The sequence below is a fragment of the Pyrus communis genome, chromosome 15 (genome assembly GCF_963583255.1).
Source record: "Pyrus communis chromosome 15, drPyrComm1.1, whole genome shotgun sequence".
NCBI classification, from domain to species: Eukaryota; Viridiplantae; Streptophyta; class Magnoliopsida; order Rosales; family Rosaceae; genus Pyrus; species Pyrus communis.
In genome coordinates, this window is record NC_084817.1 from 6,828,015 (window position 1) to 6,851,244 (window position 23,230).

The following is a 23,230-nucleotide window of genomic DNA, read 5'->3' on the forward strand; positions in this document are numbered from 1 at the left end:
TTGTGAGTTGTTGTGAGTTTGAAATTTACTGTTATACTTAGGCTTTAGTCCATTGAAACCAATGAAGTTGCATTGTTATAACAAGGCTGCGATCGACATTGCTCACAATCTAGTTCAACATCATCGAACTAAACATGTCGAAGTGGATCAACATTTCATCAAATATAAATTGGAAGCTGGACTAATTTATATACCGTTTATTAATTCTGAAGATCAAGTGGCATATGTTCTTACAAAAGTCGTGTTAGCAAAGTATATTACAGTTCACTCGACAAGTTAGGCATTGGTGACATCTATGCTTGATTTTGTAATTAAGATTTCCTGCAATTTTGTAGTTTCCTATTCTCTTGTAATTAGCTTGTATATATAGAGAAAAATTTGTGTGGAGCTTGGCTTTCATTGAATTTTCCTGAGTGGCACTACAATCTACTCACAAACTCACGACGTGGCAAGTTTAAATATAGTCTTTTATCAATTTTTTTATATTTCACATTCTCATAATTAATTTTATACTAATTAATATCCATCATAAAATCAATCTAATTTCTTCTTATCCCCTTTTTTTCTTCCCAAATGTTCCCTCCAAATTATATTTTAGTGTAGGCCTCTTCATTTTATTCTCTCCCTGTTTCTTTCTTTTCTTAAAAAAAAAAAAAAAAAAAAAAAAAAAGGCACCCAGCGGTAATTGGGGGTTTTTGGTTCTTTAAACAATACTTTTTTTTTTCCCCTTCTTCTTCTTCTTTATACAATAGTTTGTTTGATCGCATTTTAGGGTTATTTGTTTCTTTCTTATAATCAGGGGTTTTTGGGTTCAGATGAGGAGGTTTCTTTATAAGGAAAACTAATGAAAATGACTTCAAATCTTTGTATTTTAATGAAAACCATACACTAATTTTATTTAATGATAAGGAAAAAAAATTAAATAAATAAAAAAACATAAAAAAAAAAAATGGCGATCAGTGACGTCTGTAAAGAAGCAATTGTCATTTGCTGCTTCCCCGGCTGGACCGAGGAGGCACTCCAGTCCTCTTAGGTATGATTCTAGCTCCATTAAAGGCACTCCAGTGGCAGCAGGTAGCTAGTAATCAATCTAGTGAGAGAGAGTGTGTGTGCATGTAAAATAAAAGCAAGCATGTAACTAGGGTAAATTTTGTTGAGTTGAAGAAGATTGAATAAAAGATTGCCCATGCTTTGTTAGAGGGTGGAGGAGGAAGCGAAGAGACAAGAAAAATCGATCGGTTTGTGATTTTTGTGTCTGTTTCAGTTGTCGCCATGACTAATATCAACTTCTGTTTTCTTCTTCTTCTCAATATCCTTTGTGTAGCGTCCCTTACCCACCCACCCAAAACTCCATCACACCCAGATTTCAAACCCAGATTTGATCCAAGATGCTAGAGGACATTACTAGCAACAAATTACAACAAAACCAAGCTAATTTTACCACCTCTTTTCAAAGGTTGCAACTCGATTCCATTAGAGCAACTCTCACCGAGAACCCCTGCTTGGATTATCCTACTTCCCATTACAGAATTTAACATGCAATGGTACCATAGGGATCCCCAGCTTGCGCAGGTCTTGTATTTGGTGGTTTGGGGTCTCAATTAAATTGGAATTTGTGGTGATGGTGCTTGAAGTTCTTTTTGGCTATGGTGGTTTAGCGAGAAGGCAGAGAGTTCGAAAAGAGAGAGAGAGAGAGAGAGAGAGAGAGAGAGAGAGAGAGAGAGAGAGTTCTGGAGTATTCACGGGGGAAAAGGAAAAGAAGAAAGAAAGGGGGAATAAAAGAGAGTGGGCCGGGTTACAAACACAAGACAGTGGGGTAGTACCATTAAGTTTTATAAACAGTGTAGTAAGTTTCATAAACAATGTCGTAAGTTTTCATAAACAATGCAGTAAGTTTTATAAACAGTGTCGTAAGTTTCATAAACAGTGTAGAAGTTTCATATAAACAGTGTGAGGACGCATGAGTTCGTGCGTTAGTTTTTTTTTTTTTTTTTTTTTTTTTAATATTAAAATTATGTCATTTTCATTAAAATTTAAGTTCTTTTGTCATTTTTATTAAAATTTAAGGATTTTTCATTAAAATTTAAGTCTTTTTAATTAAATAAAGTTATAGCATGATTTTTTTTTATAAAAATAAACTTAATCCAAGCCCTTTTCATGAAAATTCCCTTCTTTATATTTATAATATGAATTATTTGGCTATGTTTGACACAACATTTACTTTTCTTTATTATGAGTATTTTAAGAATATGTTAGTCTAATTTTGATTTTTCCAATTGGTAGGAGAATGCTGAGAGAATGGAGATTTGAAAATTTTGGGAATAAAAATGGGAGAGAGGACCATTAGATTGATCTCATGGTGTATGACGTATATTAATTAGTATAAAAAATAATTATGAGAATGTTAAATATAAAATAATGATAAAAGATTATATTTAAAACTTGCCATGTGGCAAGGTGTGAGTGAATTGTAGTGCCACTCAACAAAATTCAATGGCAAGCCAAACTCCACACAAGTTTTTCTTGTGTGTGTGTATATATATATATTAGCTTCTGTAAAAATACAATACAAAAATTCCCAAATATTTTAGCAATTTTGTTCAGTTTAGCTATGAAATGGACGTTGATTCTTTATGTTTTTTTAGCCATGCAAAGAAAACCTACATATTTTTTACTGGAGATATACATAAAATTATAAATTTCATATCATACTTGTTTGGGTTAATATTTGAACAAAGGGCTTGAATGACGAAAAGCCCAAGGATGCCAATTAAAAGAGGACTTGCCCGAAGCCCAGCATCAAACCTAGAAGCAAATTAAGGCTTTCTCAGTCAAGAAACACAAGCCACGTGTCTATAATTGAAGTAACAAGTGATGGAGACTAACCTACTATCAGCCAAAGAACATTTTCCAATGGCATTACAAGTAAGAAAGTTGATGACTCACTACCCTCAAAATACTTTTGGGTAAGAGCAAAAGCTACAACAGTCGAGCTAACTTGTCTATAAAAGGAAGAAGAGACAACAAAGATAGAGACACTCAACCAATCAAACAAACAAACAAACATACAAACTCTGCTCTCAAGCCAAATTTGCATCCAAGAGCTGAAATCAATCCAGATTCAGTCCTTTCTAGTTATACTTCTTTAGAAAAGCTATCTCTTGTCTAATTTAAAAGCTCTGCTATCTCCCTCAGTGGTGTAGTATCGATTCCCTCGTGTAAACTTGTTTACCATTCATCCCTTTTTAGCATATAAACCCTGTAAATTCAAAGAGAAGTGACTGCAAGAAATTCAACCTTACCAGACAAGGTGATATCTTGCCCGAAGCTCTTTGTTTGTTTTATGAATTAGTAGATCTATTACCTAATGCGTTCTTTTGTATGTATTCAAGTTATTTCCACTTGTTTTTCTACTTTAAGAGTCCCATTTGCATCTGGATCTGATTAGCGTGATGGATATGTTTTCATTACATGTGACCTGGAATCAAACAAATAATTTAAGGGGCTTTGGACTCCTTTCATTCGAACATACAAGACCATGAATTAAAAGTCCTTATTTACAAGGCAAGAAAAATAACTTAACATAGACTTAACCCATCCACGACAATCCTTTGATAACAAGAAGCTTGAGTAACTTGGGGCGTAAGTAATCAACTTGAAACACACTTGTTCTACATCTGCTATACAGAGATAGTAGTGGCACACCTAGCACTTAGTTTTGACTGTGAGCCTCAAGGCCTACACCTAAGGCCCCACAAAGGCACCTCTGAGAACTAACTTTGTTCTCTTCTTGTAGCACATCAACAAGCGAGAGCCTGACTACACATCCAAAGTGTCAATCACTTGAGGAGCTGTGTTGAGGTCCGAGGAGCCTTCTCCATAGAAATCTTTGCCCGAACAATACCTGATTGGTTCTGGTAAGCAACCTAGACTCCGGGGCCATGATACCATGAAAGAAACCAGTTGGCAATTAAATCTGTCTGACTTCTGCAAATTCAAGAGAGAAACTGGGGAAACAGCCTTAAGCAGAAGAAACAACAAAAACAAAACCAAACCCCAGCAGCCGAAAATCGGGGTTGACGGTGTCGGTTTTGTCCCCGGCATCGTCGGAGAGAAACTGAGGATGTCAGGGAGAAGGACCATCCACAAAACCCATGAGGTTCTGACTCTTAAGCAAAGAAACAGTTTGGGACAACCAAATAGGGTAATTATTGGAATTGAGCTTGACGGTGATGACGTGAGAGACGTACGGGAAGAAGAGACGGGTCGACAGAAGCAGTGGTGGAAGAGTTGGCCATCGGACAAACGAAATGGTTCCGGTGAAAAGAGAAAGAAGGACTGAGGAACATCAATCACGAGGCTCTGATTGCCGGAAAAAACTCCGGTAGAACTAAACTTGCCACAGAACTATGCAGAGAAGGCGATAATCTGGAGGCAGTTTGTGCTATCCTTAATAACATCACATAGAGAGATTAATGCGTGAGATTATCACAGTAATAAGTGACAAACATACTGTAGTTTACATGATAAAGGATACAACAGATATAAGACCGTGTATGTAGCCGATACAGATACGTATATAGTCTTGCAGTCGGAGGAAAAGTCTGACGACTAATTCAATACTTTTGATCCAAGATTTATTTCGAATTCGGGTAGTTTATCTCGGCCATCATAAATTCCCATATTCGAAACCAGCTCGATCCAAATCGTGATTAGCCCCTATATTTACTTGTTTTCATGACCTGTGTCCAGCCCGAAACATAATGATGCCTGCCAAGAGTATTATTGACAGTTCCCTAATTGAACGTCATTTTGTTTAGTCCGTATCTATGAAACGAATATGTAAAAATTGAACCATCAATATGTCATTAATAATGTGTCGATGCCAACATAATATAATGACATGTTATCGATGTATTTTCAATAATATCAACCCAATATCAGTGCACATCCGATCTTTAACACTGGCAGACAGAAAATTTCTGCAATTTGTTACTAGAGAAGTAGAGATCATTTCTGTATCTACTGTCATGTGCATATTGTTGAAAATTGTTCCATCATCAGTATTATCAACTCTACAGAAGCAAATGAAACAAATCAAACTGAAATTACAGGCCGAAACAAAACTTACAACGATATACGCGATCGTAAATGAAAGAACAAGATGCGACGTTATTTCATTAATAGATCAAGATCGATACTCTTATTAACTGTCATCAGAATCTGAACAACATATGACCCAGAAAGTCCAACATACACGATTCCAAAAACCGGAAAGCTTCCAATTACATTTAACATTCTTTGAAAATCTGGGATTAAGCTCTTTGCTCAACATATGACCCAGAAAGTCCAGAAGTTCCCAGAACAGTGATCTGCAATCAGAATACAAAATCAGATGAGAAGTGTACAAATAGATTCGCATTGCTTTGCACACTGCATGTGAATGTGCCAAATTGGAGTCCCTACACTGCGGGATAATACCAAACCATGTACCACAAATGCCGAAATAAAAAGCTTCATGCCAAAGCATCGTTTATGTCGAAAGACCCCCTTTCCAGTTCCCACGGGAAGAGAGATACAAGATAAGGGACTGAGTATCGTTACCAAACTTAAAATATATACCTCAAACACGTCAATTTTGATGTTCTATTCTCCTAATTCCTAAGTGAGCCAAATAACTAAGATAATTTTCCTTCAATGCTGCTCATACAGATAAGAAAAGTACCAGATAACTGCACCTATGATTTGATATGGCTTTCTCATAAGGTAATACTAACCGAAAATCTTATCTAGCTATAACTTTAATCATGTTTGTATAAATACCTTTCCCCACTCAGAACCGATTCCACTGCATCTCATCTTCAAGTATATCAGCTTAGTTCCCAACTCTGTCTCAACCTTCTTCCGCAAATAGGTTTCCTCAGGCCCAAATGCATCCAAATAGGTAATGTAGCGATTGTAAATGGTCTTCAGTGCATTCATGTACTCATCTGACAAGGGCTTGACATTCTACAGACAATACGAAAACACAAAAATCAAAAGAACAGCAGAGCCAGGTGACTGTGAAACCACAAAGTCCCTAATGATTATAGTACCTCTCCGCTCGCACCAATGCTGTCATCAAGTTCCATCTTTAAATTAGTAATCATCCCGCCGAACTCCTCAACAGCCTCCGCTGCCCGGAAAACATTAGTGACAACCTCTTTGCCAGTCTGGTCATCAGTATTCTCTGACAATGCCGCCTTCGCATCATGGATGACGATCTCGGGCAAGTGATCCCAATTTGCAGCCAGCAAATCCTTGAAAACATTGAGCAGCGCAGGGTCTTTAATGGCAGGCAAGTGACTCACATCATCACTATAAAATTTCCTACTTCCCAACCCCCTTGAAAACGGGAACTTGCAATCATCTGCGGATTTGGAACATACCCACATGGAATTTCAGCAGCAAATAAAAGAAAAACAAAACCCAAATTGTTTTACATCACAAGAAGCTCAAACATGCAGTCTTTAGTACAGAAAATCAAATTGCAACAATAACCCATTTCAAATTTGCATCATATCTATCAAAATTTTCATTGAAACCAGATTGAAGTCGAACGGAGAAGGAAGGAGTTACCGGAAGAGAGGTCCTTGGCGATTGGGGATGAGGAATTGAAGAGGGCTCGAGCAGCAGCGGCGGAAGAGTGGATGGGTTGGGAGTTGCACAGGAGCTTCTGGTTGGCGGCGGCTAGTCGATAAGATCTGCAGGACAGTGAGCGGTAGAGCGATCTCAGAGCGATCATCTTCTCCATTGTTACGGAGCTTTACCAGAAAACCAATGCGGAAGGTGATACCCTTGACAACAACAGTTAGCGTCCCACGTGGAATCCACCTTTGAGCTTTTGTTTTGGGCTGGGCCTTATAGTATTGGGCTTTCGACAACTGAATTTGGGAGAGTGCGTTGCGAATTAAGTGTGTAGAGAAAAAATATTTACGAATTTGGAGAGAAAAAATATGGTCGAGCAATACTTCTTTAGTCCATCAATATTTAGTTTGCTTGATGGCTCCTTTCTGGTTCAACTCATCTAGGCAATTCTTTTTGGTCGCTCTCCGAGTTGAGTTTGTCGAAGCATGTAAAAAACCAACATACGAAACACAAAATAAACTACTACGTATAATGTATAATGTGTTGTCAACTATTTATAGTATCGAGGTTGGTTTTACAACCAATGAACATTTTTAACATTATTGATTTGTTATTAAATGTTTTATTCGTTCCATAATCATTTCCAAACAAACTCTAAGCTGGAAAAAATACTGATAAAAGAATAAAATCAACTGGTATTCTCACTCTCGCCATATTATTTGCATTAGTACTTTAAAATAATCTAAATTGCATATTAATGAAACCCTCTTTGTTAATAAAAAAGAGCATGAAAAGACATTTTTTTTTTTGTCACCAAAACAAAAAAAAAAAAATTAAGGACAACAAAGTAATTTCACAAAACAAAATTTTGTTGTTTTTTGTTTAAACCTCACCTACAAGTGATTTTATCATCTCTAATTAAAAATAAAAAATAAATAAAACCTCTCTCCCTTTCTCCCCACTCTCACTTTCTTCTCATCTCCTTCAATTTTAAAAACAAAAGTAAAAAATTTCAGCACAACTTTGTATGTAGGCATATACTAGTTGAATAATAATAAAAAAATGTAATGTGATTGGAATGATCTTGAAATTTCAAGTGTTAAAAGTCAAAATTGTTGGACGTTTTTATATCGCAATTCAAATACACATTCTTCAAGCCAATTTTTTCTTCATCTTGCAAATCAAATTAAATTATTGGACCTTGCTTTGTCACATTTTGATGACGTTTTTTATTTTATTTTTTTTTCTTTTGTTTATTTTAATTTCGAAATTTGATCACTTATAGAAAATTAATTGATATCCAATCAAGGATGTAAGTGCCCTGGTGGTGGAGGTTGCTTCTTATATTTTTGGTTGACCTGCCTGCTTCTCATAGTATAATTGTTCATAAGATGCTAAGAAAAACTCCAACTGGTTTTATTTATTTTTATTTCTTTCTGGCACGGGCTTGGGGATTTTATTTATTTAGTATTATTTTTTGGTGATTTTGTAGTTAATGGCATTGGCTGGAACTTTGTTAGTAAGTCTAATTTCTTAATATTTTGTTTTAAGTACTGATATGTGTTGATTTGAGTCTTAATTGTAAATGTTATTGGAGCCTTATTTAGGTAGGATTAGGATATGTAATATTTAGGATTTAGTTTCCTAATCCTTTGTAATTACTTTTTTTTGTAGAATAAGGTATGTGTGCCTATATATTTGTAAACCCTAGATGATAAATAAAATAACGAAGTATTAATGTATTTCTTCTTGGCATCAAGAGCTTGGTTTCGGTCCGAAAACTAAACCATAAATTGTGTACAATTGCTATGCTTTTTGCAATTGTACAGTGTATTGAGGCTGCTACACACTTTCTATGAGGATGGGTCATAGATTGAAACAAAGTCTTATCATATGTCATATGATCCGTTGCACTTGAATCCAAAATTCAACCTGCAATCGCCATTGTTATAACACGTGGTTCCAGGAAGAGCTAATTTGGTTCGTGCGTCGTGTAATAGTAATTAACAGAAGGTATTGTTGTTGCATCGTCGTTTGGGGCATGCATCGTTTGGTTATTTGAAGCATATGTTACTTGATTTGTTCAGTGGTATCGAAGACTCAGAATTGAAGTGTGAAGTATGTATTTTAGCCAAAAGTCATCGTGCTTCATTCCCTTCAAATATGAATAGAAGGTCTTCTTCGTTTGCGCTAGTACACTCTGATGTGTAGGGGCCTTCCCCTGTTAGTACTACTTTGGGAATTAAGTGGTTTGTTACTTTTGTGTCTTTCTTGGATTTTCTCTGCATCAGAAGGGATTCAAGTGTTATCATCCTACTAGTCAACGTACGTTTGTAACCATGGATGTGACTTTCTTGGAGTTTGAATATTTTTATACTTCATCTGTATCCAATTCAGATTACCAAGGGGAGATTAGTGATATTGGTGATCTAAGTTCGTTGGAATATACTTCAGGGGGAGAAAGAGAAGTTGTGGAGATTCTCGCCCAGTTGTTCTTTAGGAGTTTTTCGAACCCAGTAGCCCAGTTGTTCTGCAGGAGTTTTCTGAACCTAGGAACCCAGTTCGGCAGACTGCAATTGAAGAAAATAGTCCAATTCAACGTAAGATACACAAAATAAACTACTATGTATAATGTATAATGTGTTGTCAACTATTTATAGTATCGAGGTTGGTTTTACGACCAATAAACATTTTTAACATTATTCATTTGTTATGAAATGTTTTATTCGTTCCATAATCATTTCCAAACAAACTCTAAGCTGGAAAAAATAACGATACAAGAATAAAATCAAATGGTGTTCTCACTCTTGCCATATTATTTGCATTAGTACTTTAAAATAATCTAAACTACATAGTAATGAAACCCTCTTTGTTAACCAAAAGAGGGTGAAAATACATTTTTGTTTTTTATCACAAAAAAATAAAAAAATAAAGGACAACAACGTAATTTCACAAACCAAAATTTTGCTATTTTTTGTTTAAGCCTCATCTATAAGTGATTTTATTATCTCTAATTTAAAAAAAATAAAATAAAACCTCTCTCCCCACTCTCACGTTCTCTCTCACTTTCTTCTCATCTCCTTCAATTTTAAAAATAAAAGTAAAAAATTTCAGCACAACTTTGTGTGTAGGCATATACTAATTGAATAAAAAAAAAAGTAATGTGATTGGAATGATCTTGAAATTTCGAAGTGTTAACAGTCAAAATTTTAAAGGTGTCAAGTCCCCTATTAATTTTTTTTAATAAAAAGAAGTTTAATAAATTGGTTATACATCAATGTTTTATATTGTATAATAAGAGTTGCTTCTCTAAAAATCACTTATAAACACTTAAAGTTGTTAGCTAGAAGTGCTTTAATTTGAAACAAGCTTACATTTCTATTTAAAATTTGAAGTGCTTGCTTTCTAAAAACACATTGAAGTGCTTTATAAATAAGCACATAACAAGTGTTTTATGAAATAATCTCCAAAATTGTTTATACGACCAAGAAAAATTATTTGTCCAAAATCACTAAACTATCCAATTAAAATACAGACATAATATGATATTGCCGTAACCAACTAGCCAAATTATTCTTCCTTATTTTTCTGTTGGGCGCAAAAATTCTTCTACCTTTAAAATACTCCAGTTGTGTAGGCATGTCACATGCCGCATGTGTATGTTACAACCATATACAATTCCATTCCCTCATCCCCCTCCATAAAATGCATGTCAACTCAAGTCATTCTCCAACGTCCAAAGCCTCCATCACTCACTCTCTCTCTCTCTCTCCTCCTTGTTTCTCTTCCATACAAATGGCTGCAACCACCTCACCGGAAGTGTTACTTGATGTCCTTCCATACCTCCGAGTCCTCAAAGATGGCACAATCGACAGACTCGCCGGAACCCAAGTCGCTCCTCCCGGCCTCGACCCAAAAACCGGAGTTTTATCAAAAGACATCGTCATCTTCCCCAAGACCGGCGTGTCTGCCCGACTTTACCGACCCAACACCGCCAAACCCGCCCATAAACTTCCCCTCATCATATACTTCCACGGTGGAGCCTTCTGCATAGCTTCCGCTGGCGAGCCGCTTTACCACACCAGCCTCAACAACCTTGTTGCGGAAGCCAACGCCATAGGGGTTTCAGTAAACTACAGATTAGCACCTGAGCACCCGCTCCCCACCGCTTACGAAGACTGCTGGGCCGTCCTCAACTGGGTTTTCAACGACGGCAAAGGTCGTGATTCATGGGTCAAGGACCACGTCGATTTCGAGCGCGTGTTTTTGGTCGGAGACAGCGCAGGGGCCAACATTGCACACCACTTGGCCTTACGGATCAAGCCCTCAGATCCGGATCCGAAATTGAAGATAGCCGGGATTGGTATGATCAATCCATACTTTTGGGGGAAGGAGCCAATTGGTGGGGAGGTGGGGGATTTGGTGAGGAAGTCCATGGTGGACACGTGGTGGAATTTCGTTTGCCCGTCGGAGAAAGGCTGCGACGACCCGCTTATCAACCCGTTTGTGGGCGAATCGCCGGGGTTGGAGGGGTTGGCTTGTGACAAAATACTTGTTTTGGTGGCAGGAAAAGATATATTGAGGGATAGAGGGATGCTTTACTATGATGAGTTGGTGAAGAGCAAATGGGGAGGGAGGAAGGAGTTGATTGAAACACAAGGGGAGGATCATGTTTTTCATATCTTTAATCCCAATTGTGACAAGGCTAAGATCTTGATTAGGAATTTGGGTAAGTTCATTAATCAAGATTAATGGAGGTTGAATGGATTGGAAGCATTTGTTTTAGTTTGTGGAAAATGTTGTTATGTGGGAAAATGACAAAGTGGGGGACCATTTTCAATGGTGGGATTCCTTTTTCAATGTTTGAAACTTCTTGTTGTTTTTATTTTATTTGTAACGTGATCGACCTTGTTGATATATGATATGAAATAAAGAAAAGCTATTTTCAATAGGATTATACTAGTTTGATCTATGAATGGGGTGTGGTTTAAACATCATAATTGGGAGGGGAGAAACGAACACGGGATCTTATCAGAAGGGGAGATCGAACAAAAAATCTCAAGTATAGAGGTGAATGCTCGTAATATTCTTGAGATACAAACTTTTTTGCATTACAGAACAATCCATGAATGAAGTCCAAATCAAACTTAAGCTATAAGCATCTCCAATGGTGTAGGCAAACAAAATGGGTAAAATTGTACTATAAAGGCTGTGGCATGTCGCATACACAATTGCCTCATGAACAAGTTTGTCGATCCAATAAACTAGGCAAACCAAGTAGGCAAAATGATACTTTAATATTTGCTTTGGATAATACTTGGGGGATGCACATATGCCAATTTGTGAATAACGTATCTTGACTAAATAAATCAACGATCAAAACTGTTCAATTTGTTGATATGAAGATCACTCATACAAAAAATCATTTGTATCAAAGATTATTATCATCCAAATGTATTAAATAAATGGACGGTTTACTATGAATATGTTAGTTGGTGCTTATACTATCGATTTGTGCTATATATTTGAATGACAAAATGATCTCCGATTGAAATTATTATTTGTAGGAATGATCTCAAATGAAGATTAAGAAATTGAACGATTTCATTTGTTGATGTTATTCAATTAAGATAAGTTATTCGCAAATGGAGAGATATGTGCATCCCCACATGGAGGGATGCAAGTATTATCCATTTTCTTTCATATTTAACCTTTACTTTTATCTTTTATTTTTATCTTCCTCCTCCACATAAAATGATTAGCATAGAAGGATATATAGAGTCCAATTTGCCTACACATGTGAAAGAAGGCAATGTTATCTATTTTGGGGGAGTAGGCCAAATTTGCCTACCCAATTAACTATACCATTGGAGCATAGCATAGTTTTGACTTATTGGCTTATCGATGTAAACAAAAGATGCGGTGTGGAATGCGGATAGTTTAAAATACGTTTCTTTGGGATGGCTGTGTGCAAGGGAGCGGCTTATATAAAATAAGTTAGAAAGTTTGGAAAAATAACTTAGGGCTGGTTCGGGTCGAGATTTCGAACCGAAACCCTCAATTCAAATCTTAAACCAAAGCATTTTGGGACAAAATTTTATATCCCAAAACCAAATAGAAAATATGCAATTCCTGGAATTTAGGATACCCGAAACTATTTCGGGATTTCGGGATACCAGAAACTGTTTACCGTTCGCAATCTACAGCAGGAGTTTCATTTATTGTGCTCTTAATTAATAGGAGGGCATACGTGAAATCTACAAATCGACTAATTTTAGCAAGAAAAACATCCTAGCAGGATACAAAGATCCAAACTTTACGTTTTCGATCCTCTTTTCTTCTTAAATTTTACCCAAAGGGCAGAAAATCCGATAAACTAAATACTGGGTTTGTCTGCTAATCTATGTATCTGCCTATTGCAACAAAATGAGGAATCCAAAACGACAAAACGATGACGTCGATTACGAATTAAAGGAAAGAGGGGAATTGGAGCAGACCTTGGCGGAGATGATGGGGGAGTGGGAGTGATCGTCGGGGATGACGACGTAATCGGCCAAAACGACGATGTTGTTCTGGATTTCCTCCGAGACGCACTTCGTGCCGGAGCAAGGTAAGGTGACCCAGATGGCTTGACCAGTCCGTACCAAGCACAGGACCAACACGATGGCTTTTCAAATCCGCCACCACTGAGAAGCTTCTCTTGCTGCACCGGCTGGACCAGTGCATAAAGATCGAAGCTTTAGTTTCAGTAGCTAATCAGTTGACTTACTTTTGATAAACCCCATGTTTGTTTCACTGAGAATTTGTGATCTTCTACTCTTTTGGGTTTGAAATGAATTGCTAGTGATTTAATTTCGATATCGAAACGGCCCCCAAATGGACAATCTGCTGTAATAATCAATACCCACAACTTATTTTTCTTTGAAAGTTTGATATGTGCGCTTAATTTTATGTATTAACATTTGAGTTTCTTGTTTGCTTTCTTTATTTTCTTATAGGTTTGGTTTGAATTGTGCGTATTGGCGTGCTGGGTTTGTTAGTTTTAAGTAAATTTCTTGTCTCTGACCTTGCAAAGGCATGGTCCTTAACTGATATATGCAACTATTTCGACCCAGTGCCATGAGTGACTTGTCTTTGTACGATCCTATCGAACTCGAGACCACTATATTCGACCCAGTACCATTTCCATCTGGTCCTTGCTGATAGACTCAACGAAGCTCTCCGACGGAGTAGGAAAAGGTTGAATCGATTTGAGTCAAGAAAGGAAAACTGAATTGATTGAACAGATGCCGAAACCTATTCGTAAAAAACATAATACCATGAGTTTGAAATTGACCCGTGCTACTGTTTCATTGAAACGGGACGCCACTATGACAGTGAAGCTGTTTGATGTAGTAAGAGGTGATGTGTTTCACAAACATGGTAAACGGTTTTAACTGAAAGTAGAAAATTCTCCAAGTAGAACAGACCACATCTGGATGCAGCAAGTTTCATGAAACTAGTCTTACATACGCCCATTGTTCAAAGCAATGAAAACTACTAAATGCTCTTCTGACAGTGACGAAGGTTTTGCACTCGCAACTCCCTAGAACACGACAGTGTCGAGCATTGTTCCCAGGGTCTGAACAATGTTGGAGGACATAAGGTTGGAGACGTGTTCTTCGAGGTGCTTCTTGGCATCCTGCCTTCCTACGTTGGCAATTGCAAGCTTCTCAGGGGGTAATTCATCCTCCTCTTGCACTGCTTTGTTGTATTTGACAGCCAAGTTCTTCATCTCCTGTAAAAGCCAAATAAAAAAGACAACCATGACTTCGGGCAATAAAATTTTAGCCGACCTCTAATCAATCCAAAGCAGCTCACACTTTGAACTTCCTGAACAAAACATTCCAACAGTCCCTCTAGCAAGAGAGGATAGAACCTATAGTCCAAAGGGGCATAACCTTGAACCTTTTCGAAAATACAGATTCTTATAGTTTTTTATTTTTTGTGAGGATATGGACCTCTAGCCAGGCACACAACACCAAGACCGACCTTTATTGGTTTTTTCTTAAACTAAAATCATTGATTTTTTGACAGTTAAAGAAGTATCTTGGTCTACCCAGCAGACAAAATATGGTGGCCCTAAATTGCTTTCCTTATCATCCACTGCCTACTACTCACCTTCAGTGGAAACCATTATCAACGGATAACCTCATAGTGATCAAGAAAGCCAAGTGCACTAACATACTAACTTGGTTCCATATGGGTAAGTACTAAATATCACTATCATTTACTTCAGTAATAGACGCCACAATCAACATAAAAAATTCAAGTTCCCAAACCACCACACTTAACATTCACAAAATCCATTCTTACCTCAACAGTTTGCTCATTTGTCTTCGAATGATTATCAAAACGTCTAAGTGTCAGCCCATCTGTCCATTTCTTCTTGTGGAGGTTAAGCAGCATTTTCTCCTCAAGCTCATTCTTCCTGTAATTAATAGCTATAGAGTAATAATGGCGGTTCAACCCGTGGATCAATGCCTGAAGAGGAAATTGCATCAGAATTCAAAAAGTGGTGGTCACAAAGAATGGAGTTTAAAATTACTTGTTCAGGACTTACTTGAATGGAGGGTTTATTAAGATGTCCAAGATTAGATGTTGTCTGCCGTGGTTCCTGGCCAAGCATCATTGTTTGTGGGTTAATAAGGCGGAAGGCATCGATGACAACCTTCCCTTTCACGCTCTGGATGGGATCAACCACCACAGCCACAGCACGTTGATTCAAAGCTTCAAAGCTCTGCACGAATAAAAGCAGAAGAATACAATGCATTTTGGTAAGCAGCAGCATGACAATTACTTGCCCCAGCCCTAGGCCCCTCTTTCTGCCCAACCAACAATCAAATTCTAATCAAGGGCATTGCCAGTAAAGGCATAACATTACTCAATCTTGTTGATGAAAAAAGGATCAAAGAATGTTGTACACAAACAAATATGATCTTGATCAACTATTAGGAATAGTCAGTGGCAACTCTCCTCCCTTCAAACGTAAAGATTCAGAATTGGGGGCCAAGGAGGATACTAAAAACAAAATAAGCAGACATTACAGAAACGACGCTACAAGGAAAAAGAGACCTGAAGACATCAACATGCACTGATGTCCACAAATAAATACGACATTTTACACTACACAAAACTAATAATTGACAAGAGTACTATGCATGATTAGAAGTAATCTTAATATTTGGGAGCCAAAGAGGAAGACTAACAACAAAATAAGCAGACATTACAGAAACGACGCCACAAGGAAAAAGAGACCTGAAGACATCAACATGCACTGATGTCCACAAATAAACATGACATTTTACACTATGCAAAACTAATCATTGACAAAAGCAATATGCATGGTTAGAAGTTTGTGGTATATCAACAAGAAAATGAACTTGAGCTCAGTGAATTATAAAGTGTGAATAAAACCAACCTGCTGTGTATTAATGTCCACACCAGATAGCCAACAGCCAAATCCAGGATGCGAGTGGTACCACCCTACCACCATCTCTGGTCTGCATTGCCAGTCAGTAGAACACAAATTACAATAGGGAATCAGCGTAAACTAGACAGTTGCTCATAACAACAAAAGTGCAGAACACAGAGAGTAACCCATGCCACAATTATATAAATATTATACAATTTAACAATGCAGGTGTTTATAAGCTATTATAACTTATCAAGCTTCACTTTCCACTCATACTCATAAAAATCCACGCTGATCAAGATTCTCACAAAAGGGAAACGAAAAATTTAAAAACTAGAGCCACATCAGAAATCCATGCACGAGCTCCTTATACAATAAAAGTCTCCAACTGAATCATACCGTTCTTATAAATTTAATGATTTTCGGAAAACAATCAATTGAATGTAATCTATGCACAAGACAGAAGAAGCAATGACATGTTTATCAACTAAAACTCGGAAAACGCAACCCATATAAATCACTTGCATCAAATACCCTAAATTTCATTAATCAAAGTGGAAGAGTAGATACCTTCCAGTCTGCTTCAGCATATCAAGCATGTTAGTCTGGAAAACATGGTCAACAGCTTCGACACTAACACCGGTACCACTCTGGGGCATCGCAAAGACATCAACAACTCGAACAGTGTACTCATCCACAAACTCACCAAGCATCAATCCCATAACTTCCATCGGAACTCCCGCCCTTCCTATTAATTATCAAATCCCAAAGCACGAGTAAGAAAAAAAAGTTAACTACAAACAAGAACTCCAGAAACCCTAATTACGATCCCGAATGAATAAGTTAGACATGATTTACTAACATAATAGCCTATTTAGGGTTTCGAAATCCAAAGATCAAATCCAACGTTCAGAAAACATCAAAACCCTAAACCCCAATTTCGAGATCGAAATTCAAGCTGATTCGAGAAGACGGAAAGTACTGGAAAATGGAAAGAGGAAGGAAAGAGCTTTACCGTGCTTAAGCATCTTGAGGAGGGCGAGGGAGGAGATGTAGACCTGCTCGGAGGAATCCAAGGTGGGGGAATCAGGAGGCGGGTGGCCCAAAGCTCCTCCGGCGCCGGCGAACATCCTCTGAAGCCTCTCCATGCCTGACATTCTCCTGGCTTTCGCTGTGTTTGGTTTGGGGAGCTCTCAGCTTTTCTTTTCTAGCAAGACAGCTCTGCTCTCTTTTTATAAATAAATATTCGAAAAAATCCTTTTTTATATTAAAATTGGTTTAGTTTTATCTGATAGGCCGTTATTGGAATGGTCCAGTTAAATAATTTGGGCTGGTTATGACTAAAGTGGGCTGAACCTATGATGACACTCAGACCAACCAAGGGGTGCCGTATCACATTTAAGCCCAAACTAGACAGACAAATATAGGGAACTGCTATTTCTATACTAAGGGAATGTGAGAGTAGGTTAAGCCAAATAACGGTCTATCAGATAAAATTAAACAAGAGGGTGTGAAATCACATTTAAGCCTAAACTACATAGACAAATATAGGGCACTGCTATTTCATCTATGATATGAGAATTTTTTTTCAGTGTGACTATTAAACTATGTTGTGGTTTTTTGAACAACCGATATTATCTACATTAAAAGGATGAGAGAGTGGGCTAAACCTCACAATGACTAGTAATCATGTGGTTCAAATACGCTTTGGGGGAGAATCGAACTAAGACCTCTTATTTACAAGTGAAGAGAAATATCACTAGACCGTAATACTAAGTGACAACTACGTTGTGGTTTTAATGAACATGGGTCAAATATCTAACAATAAAAGAGTTGCCGTTGCAACCAACGGTTGCATTCATTTTTTCAAGTGTTTGAATATCAAGCATAGATTGTTGGACTTGAGAGAGAGTCATCACAACTAACCATGGAGCCAGAACCAACCGAGCCCAACTGTTTTGAACTCACTCTCCTATGTACATGAATGCTCTCCTAAGGTCTTTTTTTTAAGGACTTGTGAGGACCTCTTTTATTAGAGCCATAAGATTAATCTAATGGTACAAAAACTAATGAGTTTATATAATCCCTTTACACCTAAACAAAATCAAAACTCATAAAGTTAAAAAATAAGTTTCACGCTCAAGAACCAAAGACTGCTGCAGGTTGAAGGAGAGCATGTTGGATGTTAAACTCTAATCCAATGGCTAATAGGTCAATATAGTTAATAAGGATTGATGTGGAATGTAAGTGCAATTAGGGTTTAGTTATAAGTTATAACTTGGACTCCAAGTAAAGTATATAATCCAGTTATAATTGGAGAATAAGGGCTCTTGATACTATCTTATTTGGACTGAGATTTGGTAGATTGTATCCTTGTACAATAAGGAATTCTAGTGCATGATTATGAGAATGTGCACTAGGGTTGTAGTAGTATAAATACCATGGGAAGGTCCCTGCATACACCACCGAATCATATACTTATAGAACTCCCCATAGGTTCAAGTAATACAATGGTGGCGAGTGTGTAGAAGTCCTTCCTTCCAATCCAAAGTGTTCGAGAGTGCTTGCTGTGCTTGGAAATATGTCTTCACAAGGTTAGTACAATGGTGTTTTAATCTTGCATGAACGTTTTAAGTCTAACAGTTGGTATCAGAGCCAACGTTTATGTAGTTAAAATCCATAAGAGAACTAACATACAGGAAATCATGCATGCAATATGAATAAACTAATGTTTCTTCAAGTTTCAATCTTGGTTTCTTTTCTGCTGCTATTTTTAATGCTTGCATGCATACGTATATGTACAAAGTTTAAGAGATGTATCCCTGCATATTTATAAGAATCTCGCTCCTTTCCAAACCTTATGTAATTTCCTTTGGTTGGGTTAGCTCGTTTGAGTATAGAACTAAGTAATATACATATAAGACTGCAAACAAGTGCCATGATTGCTTCTTGTATTATGCTTGCATTCATAGAAATCCTAAAACTGTCTACCATGCATAATTGGTGTAAGAACTTATTTTTGGCCTATTAAAACTTAGAAATTGTTTGCTTCATAAATCTTGATTGTTAAGCATGTCTAATGATTGAAATTTTTAAAGTTCATAGCACGCTGAAAGTTATAACATGATCAATGTTTTTTGAGATGTAATTGGATGAATGAAACACAACAAATTCGTTTCAATCATTCAAGAACTGCTAAAAATTCAAGGTTTAATTGATCAATTTGCATCAGTAGCCATAACAATGAGGTTATATCCCCAAATAAAGGTGTGACTAATCGATGTTGGTTGGGTAACTGATAGCTCAGTGAAAACATATAAGATGCGTAAGCATTGAAAGTTAATTGCCAAACAAATGTGAATGGCTTTCATGTTGTACCATTACTTATGCAACTTATATATTTTGCATTGATACTGATTTAACTTGAAAAACCAAACAAAGGTTGAGTTGTCTCAGTTATATAGAATATAGAGACTTGAATGCTTAATTTCATTTGAAAATCTTTCAATAATTAGCTCCCTGAATTCAATTCAAACACATAATGGAACCAACTATAAGAAGTGGAGGCAATATATTGAAATAACTCTCGGGCTCATAGATTTTGATTTAGGTCTAAGAGAGAATGAAAATAAGAAGTGGAGGCAAGATATTGAAATAACTCTCGGGCTCATAGATTTTGATTTAGGTCTAAGAGAGAATGAACCAGCCAAGCCTACTGATGATGCAATTGCAGAAAAGAAGAATGAATATGAAAAGTGGGTTAAGGCTAACAGAATAGCGCTAATGGTAATCAAAAAGTCAATGTCTGATCTAGTTCGAGGGACAATCACTGAGTCAGATAATGCTAAGGCATATCTTGACTCCATAGAAGCCAAGTTCAAGGAATCCGAGAAGGCTGAAACTGGAACACTTATGAACACCCTTATAACCACTAAGTACCTTGGTGATGATGTGAGAGAGCATATTCTTTCAATGATTGATGTAGCTGCAAACCTTAATGCACTTAACATTAAGATAGATGATCATTTTCCAGTTCATCTCGCCCTAAATTCCTTACCTCATGTGAGTTAAAAAAGAAAAATGGGACTTGAACGAGCTGATTGCCATCTGTGTGCATGAAGAGCAAAATATTCGACAAGATAAAGGGAAGAAACCAGTCAATGCAGTGCAGAATGTTAACCTTGAAAATGCTCCCAATAAGAAAGACAATACTCCTTAGAGTTGCAGTGGAGTAGTTAGGCTTGAATTATTTTCTATTTTTTTGCTAGATTTGGTTGATGTTGCTTATATATCTTCCATGAGAAGAAATTTAGTTTCAGTTAGTAGGCTTGTTAAATCAAAGTTTAAGTTTGATATTAATGAGATTGGTTTTTCAATATTTCGAAGTTCTAAGCTAATTGGTGATGAAGTGTTAACTGGTGATATGTTCAAGCTTAACTGCAATATACCAATGAGTGTGGTTAACACAATGGGGCACAAACGAACACTGACAAATGACACCTCATCCAAGTTATGGCACAAGAGATTATGGCATATTTCTAGAGAGAGAATGCAAAGATTGACCAGAGAACAAATCCTGCCATCATTGAACTATAACAAGAAAAAGAAAGGTTCAACTAGAAGTACCAAACTGCTAGAATCGATCCAACAAACATTTGTGGTCCCTTCCTAACACAAACACATGATGGCTATAAGTATTTCATCACATTTACATATGACTTTTCTAGGTTTGGGTATGTATACTTGTTGATTGAGAAATCTAGTGGCTTTGTTGTTTTCAAAATTTATAAAGCAGAAGTAGAGAATCAACTAGACTGCAAAATCAAGGTGGTAAGATTTGATAGGGGTGGAGAGTACTATGGAAAATTTGGAGAATCTGGTAGACAGCCTGGTCCCTTTGCATTGTTTCTGCAAGAGCATGAAATTGTTGCTCAATACACCACTCCTGGTACCCCTGAGCAAAACGGAGTTAGTGAAAGGAGAATCTGGTAGATTTCTTTCTTGGCAAACTCATGATTTCACATCATATGTTTGAGGAGGGTGTTGAAAAATAAAAAGGAAAGTATTTAGGATTTGATTTAATTAGTGATTTTATATGATTTAATTAGGGTTTTGATATGATTTGATTTGGTTTATGTTTCCTTGTCTTGTTGACCACTGATTGTTTTGATTTATTTCCTAGTATTACTCCTATGTAATCTTATAAATACCATCTTATGGAGAAGAATAAAAAATTGAAGTTATATTTGAGAATTATGAGATTGTAGAGAATTGTAAATTTATCCTAAACCTTTGATTTTCAACTAGAGATAGATTAAGCCCATTAGGGTTCTATGAATGATAAAGAGACTAACTCACATGTTGCGGAGAAAGAAGGGAGATTGGAAGGAGGCGAATTCTGGGGAAGGAGGTGGCAGTAGAGCGACTCTATGGTAGGTAGTTATTGGTGAGTGAGGTTTTGATTTAGGCTAGAGGGATATGGTGAATTGGAGGAAGGGAATTGTATAACATTTTCACCTATGTTAAATTGACATGACTAGGTCTCAAATCCAACCCAAAACACACATCTACCATTTTTGGATCGTCAAGGCTCACCAATCATGGCACTAGTCGCTTATGAGTCCAGATCTAAATGCATGGCGTTGGCGTCACGCGCACCTAGCTAGGAGAGTGTGGGGCCCACCATAATGGTTACTTCCAATGTACTCGACAAGTAGCCAAATATAAGAGGTAAATTTCAAATTTTCATTCTAATCCAGCCATTCTTAACATTTTTGTAATAATATTTTTTTTAAAATTCAAACAAATTTAGAAAAAATTCAAATAAAAAATTACAAAAATCCAACGGTAACACCTAATCATTAAGTTTTTAAGATGTACCACAATTCATTCATAAAAATCTTAACAATATTTTTTTATAGACACAGACAGATAGAATAATCATAGTCACCTTTTAAATTAATTTCACCCATTCAATAGCTGCTAGATAATTAAATTATCCATTAAAACTAAATAAAATCTCTGTAAATGTAACAGCATTTATAAAAAAAATGAGATTATTATTTGTATGTGACAATTATTGGCCTAAGAGAAGAACTATACCACTCATGGACTTTTCTTTAGCTATCAAATCCACCACTAGGGCTGGGCATGGGACAGGCTAGGCTGGGCCTAAATTTGGAAGAACCTGGCCTTATTTGTTTTAAAATGTAACAAGCCGGGCCGGATCGGGTAGAAAGATTTTGAGTTTGGGAACTAGACCTAATTCGGCCCGTTTGCACTACTTAAAACACGGAAAAATAAATCCTACAAACATTTTCTGCACTGCATGTGTTTAAACACAACCAAATCAATGTATATACTTCGCACATGTTAATGATTTTTCCATGCATGTCCCGAAATTAGCAAACCATGAAATCCCAAATCCATAGTTTCTAACAGAACCCATTACTCTTACACACAAAACTACATCAAATCAACCTCACAAATAACCAATTTGTTCAAATTAGCAAATCGTACCAAAGACGTCGTCTTCCTCACGGATCCAAGACCTCCACCCTCGCTATTACAAATTACATCAGTTGATGAATCAAAAAAAAATCAGAAACCCACTAAATTCCTAAATTAGAAACCCACATAAATCAAAAACCCTAAATTCCTAAATTAGAAACCCTAGTTCATTAAATAAAACGTGTCGCTTTTAAGAGACATAAAGTTGGTGTGGGAATAGGTGTTGCTTCTAGCCGACACTAATTATTGTTTTTAAATATTTTAAAGCCTGCGTCGGTTCTGACTGACATAGATTTTAATTTTTTTAAATGTTTTGAAACCCAGTGTTGGTTGTAGGCGACAAATTGATGGCCTTTATATACTCTCCCCATGTTTTCTTCTTATACTGTCATGTCTGTTAGGCTCATGTTGGTCTGAACTGATGCAAATTTTTCTTATTTTGACGCCACTTGCATCACTGTCAACTCTGTCAGACTCACGTCGGGTTTAACCGACACAATCTATTCCTGTTTCGACAACACTTGCCTTTATATACTCTGCTTGTGTCTTCTTCTTACTCTCTCGCATCGTTCTTATTTGTTCTTTCAATTTATAAACCCTCTCCCGTGTTTTCTTGTTCCCCTCTCACATCTTTTGCAT

The 23,230-nt window shown here is 36.8% G+C and overlaps 3 protein-coding genes across 3 annotated transcripts; 1 reads left to right on the forward strand and 2 right to left on the reverse strand.

Annotated features, from left to right (window-relative positions):
• Window positions 1-5,152: 5,152 nt before the first annotated feature.
• Window positions 5,153-6,828, reverse strand: LOC137718464 (succinate dehydrogenase subunit 5, mitochondrial-like). The gene is made up of 4 exons (XM_068458021.1): window positions 6,619-6,828; window positions 6,096-6,409; window positions 5,824-6,009; window positions 5,153-5,372 (listed from the first exon to the last, which is right to left on the reverse strand). Exons 1-4 carry the CDS (start codon window positions 6,791-6,793, stop codon window positions 5,316-5,318), a joined length of 732 nt encoding a protein of 243 aa, XP_068314122.1. The 5' UTR covers window positions 6,794-6,828; the 3' UTR covers window positions 5,153-5,315.
• A 3,548-nt stretch (window positions 6,829-10,376) lies between these two features.
• Window positions 10,377-11,561, forward strand: LOC137718554 (probable carboxylesterase 2). The gene has a single exon (XM_068458107.1). The coding sequence runs from the start codon at window positions 10,423-10,425 to the stop codon at window positions 11,377-11,379; it is 957 nt and encodes a 318-aa protein (XP_068314208.1). The 5' UTR covers window positions 10,377-10,422; the 3' UTR covers window positions 11,380-11,561.
• A 2,437-nt stretch (window positions 11,562-13,998) lies between these two features.
• On the reverse strand, window positions 13,999-17,298 carry LOC137717860 (26S proteasome non-ATPase regulatory subunit 14 homolog). Its single transcript, XM_068457356.1, has 6 exons — window positions 17,097-17,298; window positions 16,652-16,829; window positions 16,088-16,169; window positions 15,230-15,406; window positions 14,983-15,150; window positions 13,999-14,404 (listed from the first exon to the last, which is right to left on the reverse strand). The coding sequence occupies exons 1-6, from the start codon at window positions 17,236-17,238 to the stop codon at window positions 14,213-14,215; spliced, it is 939 nt and encodes a 312-aa protein (XP_068313457.1). The 5' UTR covers window positions 17,239-17,298; the 3' UTR covers window positions 13,999-14,212.
• Between the last annotated feature and the right edge of the window lie 5,932 nt (window positions 17,299-23,230).

Coding starts and splice junctions, on each gene's coding strand:
- LOC137718554 (XM_068458107.1), top strand. CDS start 10,423: ATGGCTGCAACCACCTCACCGGAAGTGTTACTTGATGTCCTTCCATAC.
- LOC137717860 (XM_068457356.1), bottom strand. CDS start 17,238: ATGTCAGGCATGGAGAGGCTTCAGAGGATGTTCGCCGGCGCCGGAGGA. Junction 16,830..17,096: donor CCTCAAGATGCTTAAGCACG/GTAAAGCTCTTT, acceptor GATAATTAATAG/GAAGGGCGGGAGTTCCGATG. Junction 16,170..16,651: donor ATGCTGAAGCAGACTGGAAG/GTATCTACTCTT, acceptor CTGGCAATGCAG/ACCAGAGATGGTGGTAGGGT.
- LOC137718464 (XM_068458021.1), bottom strand. CDS start 6,793: ATGGAGAAGATGATCGCTCTGAGATCGCTCTACCGCTCACTGTCCTGC. Junction 6,410..6,618: donor CGCCAAGGACCTCTCTTCCG/GTAACTCCTTCC, acceptor CCAAATCCGCAG/ATGATTGCAAGTTCCCGTTT. Junction 6,010..6,095: donor GCATTGGTGCGAGCGGAGAG/GTACTATAATCA, acceptor TATTGTCTGTAG/AATGTCAAGCCCTTGTCAGA.